General features: G+C 58.3%; 1 protein-coding gene and 2 long non-coding RNA genes across 4 annotated transcripts in view; 1 reads left to right on the forward strand and 2 right to left on the reverse strand.

The window, feature by feature from the left end:
* CCND2 (cyclin D2) overlaps positions 1-7,949 on the reverse strand; it is a 23,119-nt gene extending 15,170 nt beyond the window's left edge. Inside the window, exons 1-3 of one of the 2 annotated variants that reach the window (NM_001127290.1) lie at positions 7,457-7,651; positions 5,514-5,729; positions 2,727-2,886 (exon numbers count right to left, since the gene is read on the reverse strand). In NM_001127290.1, coding sequence (NP_001120762.1) covers positions 2,727-2,886; positions 5,514-5,729; positions 7,457-7,651 — 571 coding nt within the window. Of the gene's footprint in view, positions 1-2,726; positions 2,887-5,513; positions 5,730-7,456 lie in introns of both variants that reach the window. The other variant, XM_060411568.1, reaches the window with a different exon arrangement.
* Positions 6,254-13,500, forward strand: part of LOC105608579 (uncharacterized) — a 27,610-nt gene continuing 20,363 nt past the window's right edge. Inside the window, exon 1 of the long non-coding RNA XR_006059463.2 lies at positions 6,254-6,689. This is a non-coding gene — a long non-coding RNA (uncharacterized LOC105608579). The remainder of the gene's footprint in view (positions 6,690-13,500) is intronic.
* On the reverse strand, positions 11,077-12,771 carry LOC121819220 (uncharacterized). Its single transcript, XR_006059465.2, has 2 exons — positions 12,624-12,771; positions 11,077-12,055 (listed from the first exon to the last, which is right to left on the reverse strand). It is a non-coding gene; the product is annotated as an uncharacterized LOC121819220 (long non-coding RNA).

Consider the following 13,500-nt stretch of genomic DNA (forward strand, 5'->3'; position numbering starts at 1 on the left):
AACACTGACACCCCCTACCCATCCTGCCTCCCATCTCTTCCCCTTTCACACACAGGCACTCTGCAGACAGCGGGACCGAGGCCAGCTCTTTCACAAGCAGCTTTCCCCCTTAACTGGCCACAGCGCCCCAGGGTCACTACTGCCGCCTCCAGACCCGCGGGGCCTCTGCAGGGGCCTCCGAGCCCCTGGCTGCCAGAGCTCAGAGACAGAACCGGCAGGATCCACATGAGGTGGGGGTGGGGAAACAGGACCTGAGCTCCTGGGACTTCCCACCTGCTAACTGTCCCAGATACACACGGGGCCCCAGGGTGTGGAATCTCATCTAACCGGAAGGTGTTTCCTCCAAGAAAAGCAGCCCCAGGGCTCTTGATCCATCGTGGACGTAAAGCCCCGGCCAGTGGGATGCCACGTGACGCAGCCTTGCAGACACATTCAAGGGCGGATGGGGCAAAGAAAAGCCTCTGGAGACAGGCTCCTTCCTTCAGGAGACACAGGAGACCCTCCCTGTGCTCTGAGCAGACCACACCTGCGGCTTACTGAGTACCCGACCAGAAGTCTTTTTTCTCCTATCCTTCCCCACCCCCTGCCCCGCACTAGCAAGGCAGTCTTCCCAACTTCCTCCGCCTCCCCTCAGACCTCTGTCCTCAGTCCCTGAATCCCAGGCTCCCTACTCTGGCCCCAAACTTGGCAGCTGCCCCAAGGATCTGGCCAAGAAGGCCAGGAGTGGGGGATGGGATCCCCAATTTTAGAGAATGGGCCTTTAGAGAATGTGGAGACCTGTTCTAGGCCTGGGGGACTCCCCCCGCCCTCCTATCCGAGTCAGAGATCATCGAGGGGCGGGCAGACGGACCCAAAGGTACATCAGTTAAGAGACAAGGTCAGAGCAGCGCTCTGGCCATCAACAGCTGGGCAGTGCGGGAGCGCAGGGTCAGGGGTCAGCTGTCCGAAAGAGAAAAGGGCTGGCTGACCCCCTCCCCCAGTGACCCGCGACCACGGAGAAGAAGGGACAGGCGGGGCCTGGGAGACAAAGTGACAAGTCAATGAGGGGCTGACCTCGAGGGCTTAGGCCAGACAGCAGAAAGGGAAGCAGCTCAGAATGGCCACGGCCTGCAAGGTAGCAGGAATCAATGGCTAAGAGTGGCCCTCGGGGCCGCAGGAAGGGCACAGACTGCATCTGGGAAGCCCGGGGAGGGGAAGCTTGCCCTGGGAGGGGAAGCTTGCCCTGGGATCCACGGAGGGGGTGCCCGGACCCTGCATCTGAGCCAGCAAAGGCCGAGCATGGCGTCCTGCTGGACTCAGACGGCACAGCAGGGTCAGCGTGAAAGTCACTGTATCCGCCTTAGCTGGAAGAGTCAGCATCGGAATCACGTTCACAGTTAGTACCAGGGCCCATCACCTGTACCTTGCCTGCATGACAAAGGGCCTCCTCGCCCTTCATCTCTCTTGTGATGTCTGTTTTCCGAACCACCCTGAAAGGGTTGTAGGAATGTCGCGGGTCAGTGTTTTGCAGATGAAGAAGCTAAGGTTCAGACAAAACTTAAGCACCCGGAGGTCACCCAGTGATAAGTAGCAAAGCCTGACCTTTTGGCCGCAAACAGGGCACGGACTCTACTGCAAACAATGTGTTCATCCTTGGGCTCTAATATAATATGTAACAAGATACTGAAAGAAGTCAACCCCTAGGCCCACCTTTGCAATGCAAGTGCAGACTCCTGGCAACCCTGAACCACGCCCTCTCCCTCCACCCCCCCCCCCCCCCCCCCCCCCCCCCCCCGCCGCTGGCAGGAGAAGATCTGCCCAAACAAGTTCTTTCCCTGACACTTCTGCTTGTGAAAATATGAACTCCTGACGCTCCACCCTAGATGATTGCGGGTCCGGAGTTTCTTCCACAGCCACTACCGTTGGAGGGCGGGAAGTGGGGACAATGTAGAAACTGGCCAAGGTTCAGTGTGATGAGACTGTATCAAACTGCTGCCTTTGGTGTATTAGTTAATGGCACAGGGGCCAACAAGATTATGTACCAATTGTGGCATCAACTGGGTGGATGTAGTGCTTTTTAACATGAAAAGGCAGTTGCAACTTGCAGGCTGCAATCAAAACCTCAACACGTTGGGGGGGGTGGGGGGGGGCGGGTAGCAAAGCCCAGGCTTAGGAAGTGACTCCTGGCTGCAAAGCCCACAGGTCCACCCCCACCCTGCCAGAGGGAGCAGCCGGGAGGCAGTCAGTGCCTGGCAACCAGTAGAAATCCTGAGGCCTCTTCCCTTCCCAGTATCAGGGCACGCAGTATTTATCTTGACAGGGTTCCTTAACCTGTATTTGCCTCCACCCCCCAAATTTCCTCTTGGGCTTATCTCCAAGCCATCCTTTTCCCTCCAAAGATGAAAGATTTAAACACGACCAGAGAGCAGTATATATAATCTTCAAAAGAGCACTTTAGACACCATAAAGAATATTTTAACAGGCGCTATTTTTTTTTCTTCCCCTTACCACACCTGTCCTCATAAACCATTTATGAGTTTGGCAGAGAGAGAAAATATACCAGCTGAGATAAAGGAAGGAAAAAAATGCCCAGGAAGGAAACCTTGGATTCTAGAGACTACTTGGGACCCCTCCTGTAAACGCTCGAAGTTAGGGCTGTGGTCTGCCTCCTCCTGCAGCCCTCTCAAAGCCCTTCTCGGCACCCAGCCGCCACCACCCTTGTCCCCCAGGGCTCCAGCGGTTCCTACCAGTGGCGCACAGAGCGATGAAGGTCTGAGCGTGCTTGCGAATCAGCGACAGCTTCTCGCTGGGCTGAGGCAGCTTGCGGAGGATGTGTTCGATGAAGTCATGGGGGGTGACAGCTGCCAGGTTCCATTTCAACTTGCCCAGCACCACCAGCTCCCACTCCTGGGGAGGGAGGGAGGCAGAGAAGAGTATAAAACCCACACAGGCTAACCCAGTGTCCCGGATGGGAGGCTTGGGATCTAGACCAGCCTTTTGAGGATGTTCATTAGGACGAGGCTAGACTGCAAGGTGGGACCATTTATCAGAGTGGTCCTAAAGTTTTGAAGTGGATGATGGCTCTTAAGGCTTCAAATGTCAAGCTCCCCAGAAACCTGAGCACCCAGGTGGCCCCTGCCTCGATGGTCCTTTCTGCTATTTCTTCAGCCTCTCCAGCTGCACACCCCACCTCCCCACCCAACCCTGACTTCCAGAGGATGCTCTCGCCCGCCCACCCAGGAGGTTGAATTCACAGTAAAATACCGCCAAGGTTGTGGTGGCCCTTTGGTAGGAATTTATTGTATATATCAGTGACTGGATTAATGAGTCTTTTTTTTCATTCTCCTGGAAAAATGATGTACACAAAAAGAAGCTCAAATTTAGGTTTCTTGGCCTAAATTCTTGACAACCAATTAGCTCGTCTGCCGTCGATGCCAAAAAGTACCATTTTCCTCTCTGCTGCCAAGACTTTCCCCTGGACACACAACGCAGAAGACCTCAGGAAATGACACCCAGACACAGCACACCCTTCCACATACAGGTTTTCGCAGTTTTCTGTTACCATGACTAAAGGACCGGAGGGTCACTGGCCACCCCCAGCCCCCCACCCCGTTTTGCGGCTAGAGGGGATTCAGGAGAGGATTAAAGTGCTTGTTCGAGGTCATAGAGAAGAATGCAGCCCAAATCCTGGCACAAGGCTAACCCGGTGTCTGTGGGCCTCTCACCAGCAGCCCACCTACTGAAAAAACCTTGTTTCTTTTCCTCATGGAGGTACTTCAGGGGGAATTATGCTCAAGGGAAACAAGTCAAAAAGAATGCCTTAAAAAAACGTGCAGTCAGAGGGAAAACAGGTCTATCGATAGATCACCGTCAGAGGAACGAGAGGCTGAGAGCAGCCTGCCAGTGCAGCTCGCTCCCACATTCACCCGGGGAAACTGACTCTCTTCCCCCCAGCCACCGGAGCCCCATTCTGCCCACGGCACCCACCGGCTGTGTGGTCTCCCCCAAAGCCCTCCCCTCCCTGGTCTTAGCTTCCTCATTGGTAGAATTGGAGGACCCCTCTAGAGCTCAACTTCTGGGATAAAGAGACTAGGAACAGACACGTGTGTCTGCAGAAATACAAATTAGCTTGGCAGACCCTCAAAAAACTTGGGGTGCTCTAAAAGATCTGAGCTCCCCATCATGATGAAACAGTGATGCAAAAGGAAGATTATTTTTCCTGGTCTTCCTTGGGGAAAACAAATAATAACTGGATCTTAATTCTACCCATTTGTTTGTCTTTACTGGCTTTAATGTCGGCCTTTGCTTTTTTCCGGAGGTTGGGGGTAAAAACACAGATAGCCTTCTAAACAATCAGGGTCTTCCAAGACGGCTTGAAATTCCAGCTCTCCTTCTCACCGGAGAATGTGAGTATAAACCACTCGACTTGTACCATTATTAAAGGAAGCAGATCTCCCAGAAGAAAGCACCTTTCTGGGCCTCTCCGACCAAACCAGAAGCAGCTGAAATCTGGCAGCTGTTCAAAGGTGAGGTCATTCATGCCCCTCTGCATTCTCGGAGATTCCTCCCCGTCCTTGCACATGTCTGCCGCTAGGTGGCAGCACAGCCTCAGGGAGGACGGCCTCTCACAAAGAACTCAGTTCAGGCAGCCAGTCCAGGCCCTCTGGACTTCGGCGCAGGCCTGGCCAGCAGCGAGGGAGGGTGGAGGTGGGGGGGGCGCTCTTCCAAAAGAGTTGGGAGATGGGTGTGCAGATCACTGAAGGTGGGCCTCTGGGGCTACTCAGCCAATGCCACACTACGGCTACATGGACGTCTTAAAGGTGAAGCTGCAGAGGCAAAGGGTCCTTCCTACTGGGTGGGGAAAAGGTTTGCTGGCAGAAAACCAGAGCCCAGACAAGATCCCCATGTCTGTACAGAGGTTACAGCCCCACCAAAGACGGGAATCCATGCCTCCGAATCCTCCCACAAAGGGCCAAACTTGACTCTGCTCAAAAGCCAGTGAGTTGGTGTTTAGTGAACAGCTGCTATGTCCAGGTATGCCAGAGAGACTGAGAGATTCCCTAGACGCTACCTTTGAACTCCTAGTTCTTAGGAGACACGTCACAACGCGTCTGGATCATGTTGAGGTTGACGACTGTCTCAGAAGTCAGTGATTGAAAACTGGGAATTTGATTAAAATATTATCACTGTGTTCTATACCTCCACTACACACACACACACACACACACACACTCTCTCTCTCTCTCTCTCTCTCTCTCTCTCTCTCTCTTTCTGCAAATGAGTGTCACCAACCCAAAACTCTGTGAAGGAGAATCTTATGCATGGGCGGAGCCTGAGTGCTTTGTATATACAGTCCAGCACACAGTAGGAACACAAGGAGTCTCAATAGGAAAAGTCAGAGTTCCCCAAAGGGTGGACATTTCACAGATGGGTAATTTGGGGTCCTAAGAGTTTGTTCTGGGAGCGGTGGGTCAAGGCGGATTAGGCCAGGGCAGAGCAGAAAGGCAGGCAGGCAGGAAGGAGGCAGGCATTACCAGCAGCTCCTGAGGCTTGATGGAGTTGTCGGTGTAAATGCACAACTTCTCAGCGGTCAGCGGGATGGTCTCTTTGAGCTTGGACGCCAGGAACATGCACACGGCCCCCAGCAGCTGCAGATGGGTCTTCGGAGTTGGGACTCCGGCCAAGAAGCGGTCCAGGTAATTGATGGCGAGAGGAAAGACCTCCTCTTCGCACTTCTGCTCCTCACAGACCTACGACATGAGTGGGAAGGGGTCGGGGTAGGGGGAGACCATCATATCAGGAAAGGAGGAAGAAAGGGAAATCGCACAATCCAGGGAAATGACAAAAATGTTGAATTTGGGGGGAGGGGAGGGGAGTAGAATAAGCGATAAGAATGAAGACGAGGAAACTGGGGGCAATTTACATGGCCATCCGCGCGGGGGTCCTCCCCGGGAACTTAAAATCTCAAAGGAGAGGGGGCTTAAGGACCCCGAAGCCGAGGGCGCAGCAGCGCCGGCCCCGCCGCCCCCGTGGGCCGCTCACTACTCCGGGCGCTCGCACTCACTCACTCTCTTTTTTGGATTTCGTCATCTTTTCAAAAAATCAATAAAAATATTCTGGAGGCTCCAGGGGTCTCGTTCTTGGTCTCATTCGGATCCCCAGACCCTGCTCTATCATTCCCGACAATTGAAAAAATTGTCTGGAGGGGTCCCCGCGGCCCAGGCGCCGCATTTGGGGGGGTGGGTGGGGAGAGGTGGGGAAGCGGGGGGAGGGCGGAGGGAGCGAGCGCCGCGCAGCCTGGGCGGCCGGAGTCGGAGCAGGGGAGACGGGTTCAAAAAATAATTAAAAATCGAGGAAATATCCCAGAAAAGCCCTTTCGCCGTGAAAACCCCGCAGAGGACCCAGGCTTCCCGCAGCGGAGGTTTGAGGCGCCGGGAAGGTCTGGAGCGCGACCCCTGGGGCTTCGGATCCCGAGGGGAAACTTGCAGGGGAGAGCGCGGCGGCGGGAGTGTCCGGCCGCGGCCCACAAGGGCAGAGGCCGGGGACGGTGGCGAAGAGCTGGGGGACGCTCGTGGACGGGGAGCCGCCGGGGAGAGGCGCGGGGGGCTCCGGCCTCTCCTTCGGGGGGGCCCCGCTATCCCCCCTGCACACACCTCCTCCCCCTCCCACCCCACCCAGATCTCCGCACCCAGGAAACTGAAGGCCGAACCGTAAGTAACCTTCACGAGGGGGCGGGGTGGGTGATGGGGGAGAGAGGGCGCCATCAGAAGTGGGGGGACCGGGGTCGTGGGGTGCGAGGGGGAGCAGGCGACGCGTCCAGCCGCTCCACCCCCGAGTTTACAAAGCAACATGGCGAAACCACGGCAGGTCCGGAGCCGTGCAGACGTGGGCACACGGCAAGGGTTCGGAGCAAGGGGAAAGAAGTGCTTCTTCTGGGTTCCCCGAAAACACACGTTTCTTCAGTGTGACTTCCGGGGCTCCTGAATTCCCCATTTCTCTTCTCCCTCCGCCCTCTCCCTCCCCCCTTAAGTGCCAACGCGGAGTCCCGACCACATGCGGGGACCCGAGGCTAGGACCCATTTGCTCTGGCCTTTGCGGGGGAAGGGGGTGCAGCTGACTTTTTAACTTCGGGGTTCACCCTCCCATTCTCTTCTTCAAGGCACCGCAAGCAGCCTCGGCTTAGCAAAAGGTCGCGGCGGGGGTGGGTGCCGGTGGGAAGAGGTGGCAGCCGCATGCAGGCACACGCGCTCGGGATGCTCCCCCACCCCCAGCCCTGGGACAACCTCGCTGCTCTCCCCCTCCCCCCGCCCCGGGAATCTTGCACCCCCCGCAAGGAACCGAGAGGAAGCCACGCGTCTGGCCGAGGGCGCGGGGGTAAGCTCTGGCGCAGGAGTGGGGGGGCGGGCTCCCGAGGCTGCCCTCGCCCAGGTTCCGGGACCGGCGCGGGCGCCGACGGAGCGCCTGCCTGCAGCCCTACCTCCAGCATCCAGGTGGCCACCATCCTGCGCATGTAGGGCTGAATGTCCTTCTGCACGCACTTGAAGTAGGAGCACTGGGGCAGGTAGCGCTCCTCGATGGTCAGCAAGTTCTGCAACACGCGGTCGTCGTGGAGCAGGTTGGCGTCCGGCACGGCCCTGCGGACCGGCTCCACCTCGCCGCACAGCAGCTCCATGGCCAGCTGGCTACTCGCTCGTGCCCCTGCGATCTCCGGACTGGAAAAGTTGGGGGTTTTTTGGGAGGGGGGAGGGGAGAGGATTCCCCGTACCTCCTTCCTTTGGCTAAATAAGGGTTTTTTTAGAGGGGTAGAGTTAAAGGCAGAGAGAGAGAGAGAGAAGCCGGGGAGGAAGAGTGGAAAGGGAAGGATGGGCGGTGGGAGAGGAGCGCCCCGGGGGCGGCTGACTCTCTCTGCCCTCCCCTTCAAACTTGTCTGCTCTCCCCAGCTCGCTCGGCTCTCTGCTCGCTGAGGCAGTGACGCAAACTGGCTGGGCAGTTACTTCTCCTCCCTCTCGCCTCACCCCCCTCTCCGGTTCCTCCTCCCCTTCCCTCCCCTCCCGGCCCTCCCCTCCTCCTTTCAGTCTCTCCCTCCTTTCCCCTCTTGTTATTAAGGAGAACAGCAGCTGGCCCGACCAAACTTCAAACGCGGTCCCCCGCGCCGCCCCCCACCCTCTCCCTTAGCTCTCCGAGGCCCTCTCCCTCCACCAAGCCAGGGGCCCAGGAGAGGGGAACCCACCAAAAAAACCACAAAACCCCACCGATCCCTACTTATTCCCTGTAATTGCAGCCCATTCTGTAGGTGCATCCCGCCAAAAATACGACCCTCCGACTCTGGTTTCCTCAAACATGATCGCTACACTCCAGCCCACGAATTTAAGATCCAGGAATGACGGGTGGGTGAGCTGAAGATGAGGTGGGCTCAAACGACTGAGAAATAAGATCCCTTATATGAGCCCGAAGGAGGGTGATTTTGGAAAACAGTTAACTTTGCATACCCAGAGGGAAAGGGTATGTATGGCCCTGAAATGTACGTTCTTAATCATTTTCAGCCTGTTTCCGAAACCCGATTATAGGGACCAAAATACACCCCCCCACTCCGCCCCATGCCACCGCCCCACCCCCCCCACCACGCAGATGTGTGGGGAAAGGAAGAAGGCGGAGGGGTTGGTGTCCGGAGGGAGGGGGCGCTTCTTCGACGTGGGAGAATGTGACCTAGGAGCAGAAACCCTCCCGTTCTTGGGGCGCCGCAGGCGCCACTGGGAGACGCGGGGAGGCGCCCCGAGCCGCCGCAGGCCGGGGGCAGGGCTACCAGCGGTTCCGCCGCGGCCAGCGGCCACGCAGGAAAAACCCGCTTCCTCGCCCTGCATCTGCTGACAAGCCGCCCGAGGTGTCTGCGCCGAGCGTGGCCACACTGATACAGCTTTCTAGGAAATAGCCCGGGGCGGGGGGGGGGGCCGGGAGGGGGGCGAGAAAGGGGGGTAGATTGGGCTCCCTGTCTCTCCCCCAGCGCCAACGACACCACTCCTTCGTTTCCTCCGAGGCCCAAGATCTCCCACCCCGGGTCCCTCGCCGGCACACTCGCGGACCCTCCGGGTTCACGCCTCCATCGCAGCCAGGGCTTTCTCCTCGAGAACTGGACTGCGGTGGAGACGCGGTCGGCTCCGACACGTGCTCCGACGCATCCTCCGGTCAAAGCAGCTTTGGGAGGGGATCCGGGGGCGTTTCCTCACCTCCTTCCTCCCGCCACCCCCCTCCCACCCTGCCCTCTGTGCTATTTCACTCCGAGGGGGAAAGGAGCGGGCCCTGCGTCCCGGGTGCTGGCCGAGCTGGCACGTGCGGCGAGCGCCGCGTGGGTCGGGGCTCTCGCGACACCCCGAGGTCAGCCCAGCACCTCCCTCGCGGAGCAAGGAGGGTCTCAGAACCGGGGCACGGAGGGCGAGCGTGGTCGGGCGGGTGCGGGATGGGTGAACCGGGCGAGCGGTTCCCTGAAAGGAGGGGGAGGTGAAAGGGAACGCGGGGAGCGCGCAGAAAACCAGAGGTGCGAGCGATTAACTCCGGCCCCGGGCCCAGCCCCTTTCCACGAGGGTGGGGCGGAAGGGGTGGGTGGGTGGGTGGGTGGGTGGAGGGGGCTATCGCTTTAAAAGGGTGAGTAAGAGTTTGGGGCGCCGTCTCCCCTCCCTCTATTTGCATAGCCAATAGCTCTGGGTCTCCTGCTACTGCGCGCTGATTGTTACCGGGCAGATTACTTTTTTTTTTTTTTTTTAGTAGGACGCGTTCCCCGCTACATCAAAAGGAAGCCAAGGAAGGGAGGGCGGAGGGAGAGCGGGGATGGGGCGGGCGGGGGCTGGTGAGAGGCCGGGGCGCCCGCGACCTTATCAATAGCCGCAGGAATTAGGATCCTATCGACTGTACGTAAAGAAAGGGGAGGGAAGGGGGCGGGCGAGGAGAATGTCTAATTACGGTGGAAGCCATTAGCTTTCGGGAAGAAAAAAAAAACCTCGCTGAAAAACCCAAGTTGCAAACTCAAAATGAAACAGCCCCGCGCGGCGGGTGACACCCGGGGCCCAGGAGCGTGTTCCTCGGAAAAGATCGGGTCCCTAACAATCGCCTATTGATTTCAGTCAACGTGGACTTCCCGACTCAGGCCTTGAATCACTCCGGATAAATACGTTAACTTACATTTTAAGACCCCATAAAAGACCTACTCAAACTTCAGTTCAGCCACCTTTGAGCGGATCAAAGAAAGCCTGCAGGAGTTGAGGGTGGAGTGGGCTGGGGGCAGTGGGGGCGAGAGAGGTATTTTTAAAGTATAAATCTGCCCCGACAGGCAAGGACAGAAGCCGGCCAGGGCCCCCAGCCTCTTGACATCACTTGATAACTAACGCAGCACGGTCTTTTCTCCACCTCCCTGCAAAGAAAGCATCCTGAGCTCGGGGTCCCCTGAAGAGGGGCAGCGGGGGGCGGAGGGGGGGTGGGGAAGAGGCGGGTGGTCGTCCTCCGGGCCTCGCCCACCCTGGGGAGAAAGCCTGGGTGGCAGGGCCTCAAGTCTCCGGAGCGAGCCGAGGGGCCCCCTCGCCCCTTCCCTCCCCCCAACCCCAAACCCGTCTGGCTTTACTGAGAAATTCCGGCGGGGAGCGGGGCCGGGGGCGGAGGGGAGGCGGTCGTGAAGGGGAGGGGCGCAGGCGGGTGCCCCTCTCCCAGCCGCCCTCTCCGTCCACCCCGATCCGCCAGTGCGGGCGCTCCCCGCGCGGCAGGCTCGCTCCTTCCAGTTCCCCGTTGACTTCCCCTTCTGATCACCGACTCTATCCGAACTGCAACCTCGCGGCGAATCCATCCCCCAGTGGTTCGGGCTCCGAGGCTCGGGGTGGGGCGTGCGAGGGTGCGGAGGTTGGCAGGAATGTCTCCGGGAGGCTTGGACTGGAAACTGAGTTTTCCCTTTTCGTCGCCACTCGGACCATGTGTTAAAACCTTAATTTTACTTGTTAAAAAGCACACCGTCTCGCACGCGGGAAAAGGAACGTTGCCTTCTGGGCAAACCTGCGCATTTTCTTTGAGTGTAGACGTAGGTTTAGAGGGGAAAGAAAAAAAAAAAAACAACCAAACTTGTGCTCTAGCTTTTAAGTCAAAACTGGTCACTGTTGGGGGCGGGGGGTAAGGAGAATGTTGGCTCTTCCTTATTCCTTTTCCATGCCTCAAGGGGAAAAAAAATTCCTACCCTTCGAGGGATCAGTGATAACCTTTAGCGAACTTCAGTTTTATTGGACTCTTATTCCCTCCCGGGCCGGCTCACCACCTCTCGCGTTGTGCAGTTTCGGTTGGAAAGTGTACAAAACCCTGTAGGTGTAGGGTGTTTATAGGCACATTTCTGCAGGAACCTGCAGCGCTGAGCACACTTACGCCCCAGCTCACCTGGCGGACGCCGCCCAGCCAGGTGATCCCGCCGTCGACGGGAAGCTGCGTCCTCCGAGGGGCGCTCAGGCGGGGTGGGGGGAGGGGAGGGGAGCTCGGGCTCAGGCCCTCCCCCCAGCCCTTACTGCCCCCCCTAGAGCAGAGCTGTGTCGGGGTTTTCCCATTTAGGGATGGACAGAGAGTCAAAACCGAAAACCCGACGGTGGCTTGAAAGTAGATGGCCGAGGGTCCGAGCCCCGGCTCCGGGCGCCCGGGGTACCAGGGAGGAACCGGACGGGGTGCAGAAGCAGCGGCTGGAGTGGGAGAGTGGGGGGTAGCAACGAGTTAGAAAAATGTGCACCAGGAGAGGGACAGGTCAGGAACTGGAGCGCACGGGGACAGAGGGTGAGTGGGTGGGGATGAGCCGTCGGGAGCCCCACCCCACCCCAGGCCAGACCCAGGGACACCAGGTGCGAGGGCGCTTCCGGGACTGGGCACGGCTGCCCCCTGCCCGCGGCGGCTCCGGGGCGCCTGGACCCTGCGGGGACAGAGCCGGGCGGGGGCTTGCGCTCTCCAGCCGCCCTGGCGAGGTCCGAGCTCGAACCCGGGCTGCGTGCCTGGGGCGGCAGATGTGACAGGCAGGGGTCTGGAACGCCTGCCGTCCGTTCGCCCACCTCACATCTTCCTCTTCTCCCTTGGAAAAAAAATAAAAAGTAAAGAGACCCGAACTTTCCCCCTCTTCCTGTCTGATTCAGCTGCTGGACACGCCTTACGCGGCCGAAAATAGCCCTGGAAATGTATTCGCTTTATAAAAAAAAGTGACTTTTCCACTAAGATTTGGGGCGGGGGGCGTCTGGCCCGCGGCGTCGGCGGGCCCGGCCTCCGGGAGGAAAGGGAACCGGCCGGCTCACTGCTTCGCCCTCCCCCACCCAGGCGCCCGGGAGGGGCCCGCTGGGCGGCGGAATCGCGCCTCCGCTGGAGGAGCCACCACGCGGCTTTTTCGCGGAATTTTGACGTCACCCACACGTGGGGGAAGGGGCTGGGAGAGCGAGAGGAAGCGGCGGGGGAGGGGGCGGGCGGCGGCGGCGGCGTGGCCGGCACCTCGCGAGGGGCGCTCCTGCCGCGCGCCCCCGGCCGCCGCGGTCGCTGGGACCCGCCGTGCGCGCCCGCCCGGAGCCGAGCGGCGACCGGCTCCCGGGCCCTCCCCCCCCCCCCGCGCCCCCGCGCCCCCGCATCTTCCACCCGGAGGAGCTGATTTTCACCCTTTGGAAGCCGCGAGTTGCTCCTAGCTCCGGGAAAAGCTGATTTCTTTGGGTTGCGGTCCAGTTGCGCTCGTTGGCGACATCAGATTGAATATCGCGAGTGCTGGTCGCGACGCGCCGCCACCCGGCTGTCCTCCGCCTCTCCAGTGATGGAGACGTGGGTGTGCTTTCTGTTCCCCGGCAGGGAGTTCGGCACATATTTTGACACCAGGAGTTTTTCACGCGTGACTTTTCCTCCCTGCCACCCCCACCCCCGTCACCCGCCCCATCCACTACTTCAATACCGACTGGCTGATGCCCTGAAAATGACATGTGACATCTGCGTAAAAGCAGCTTGGGACGAATTTTACTGTGTTAGGAGCAAATCCAGCTACAACTATATACTTTTCAAAAGAGTTCACAAATCGATGGGTAAAAGTATAGGGCGACTCCCCTCCCACCCGCTGGGTACCCCCATGATGTCCGAGCTCCGGGAGAACCTCCTAGACTCCCAGAGCTAAACACAGCAGCTGCAGAGTGAGCCCAAGTGCCTTCCTTTTCCCCTACATTCGGGCAAAGTCTTTAATCTTTCCGTTTGGGGGGGTGATATCTGAACTGTGCCATTCCTGAAACCCAGGGTGATAATGCTGCGTTTCTGCTGAAAGTTACAAGGAGTTTGTGGGAATTTTTGGGAGAAAAATAGTCAAACGTGAACTAGCTTTTAACCTCAGTGAGGTATAGAGACTGTTGCAGGAATCAGATGTAGAAAGCTAGGGGCTTCTTAGAAAATGTGGATTGAAGGTGGAATTATTTGTTTCAAATGTAAAGGAGAAGCTTTCTGTTTGAATAAGATATGAAGTGTGGAACTGTTTCTTTTTGAAGATGTCAGACTTTGGTT

The sequence above is a fragment of the Ovis aries genome, chromosome 3, assembly GCF_016772045.2.
Source record: "Ovis aries strain OAR_USU_Benz2616 breed Rambouillet chromosome 3, ARS-UI_Ramb_v3.0, whole genome shotgun sequence".
Taxonomy (NCBI): Eukaryota; Metazoa; Chordata; class Mammalia; order Artiodactyla; family Bovidae; genus Ovis; species Ovis aries.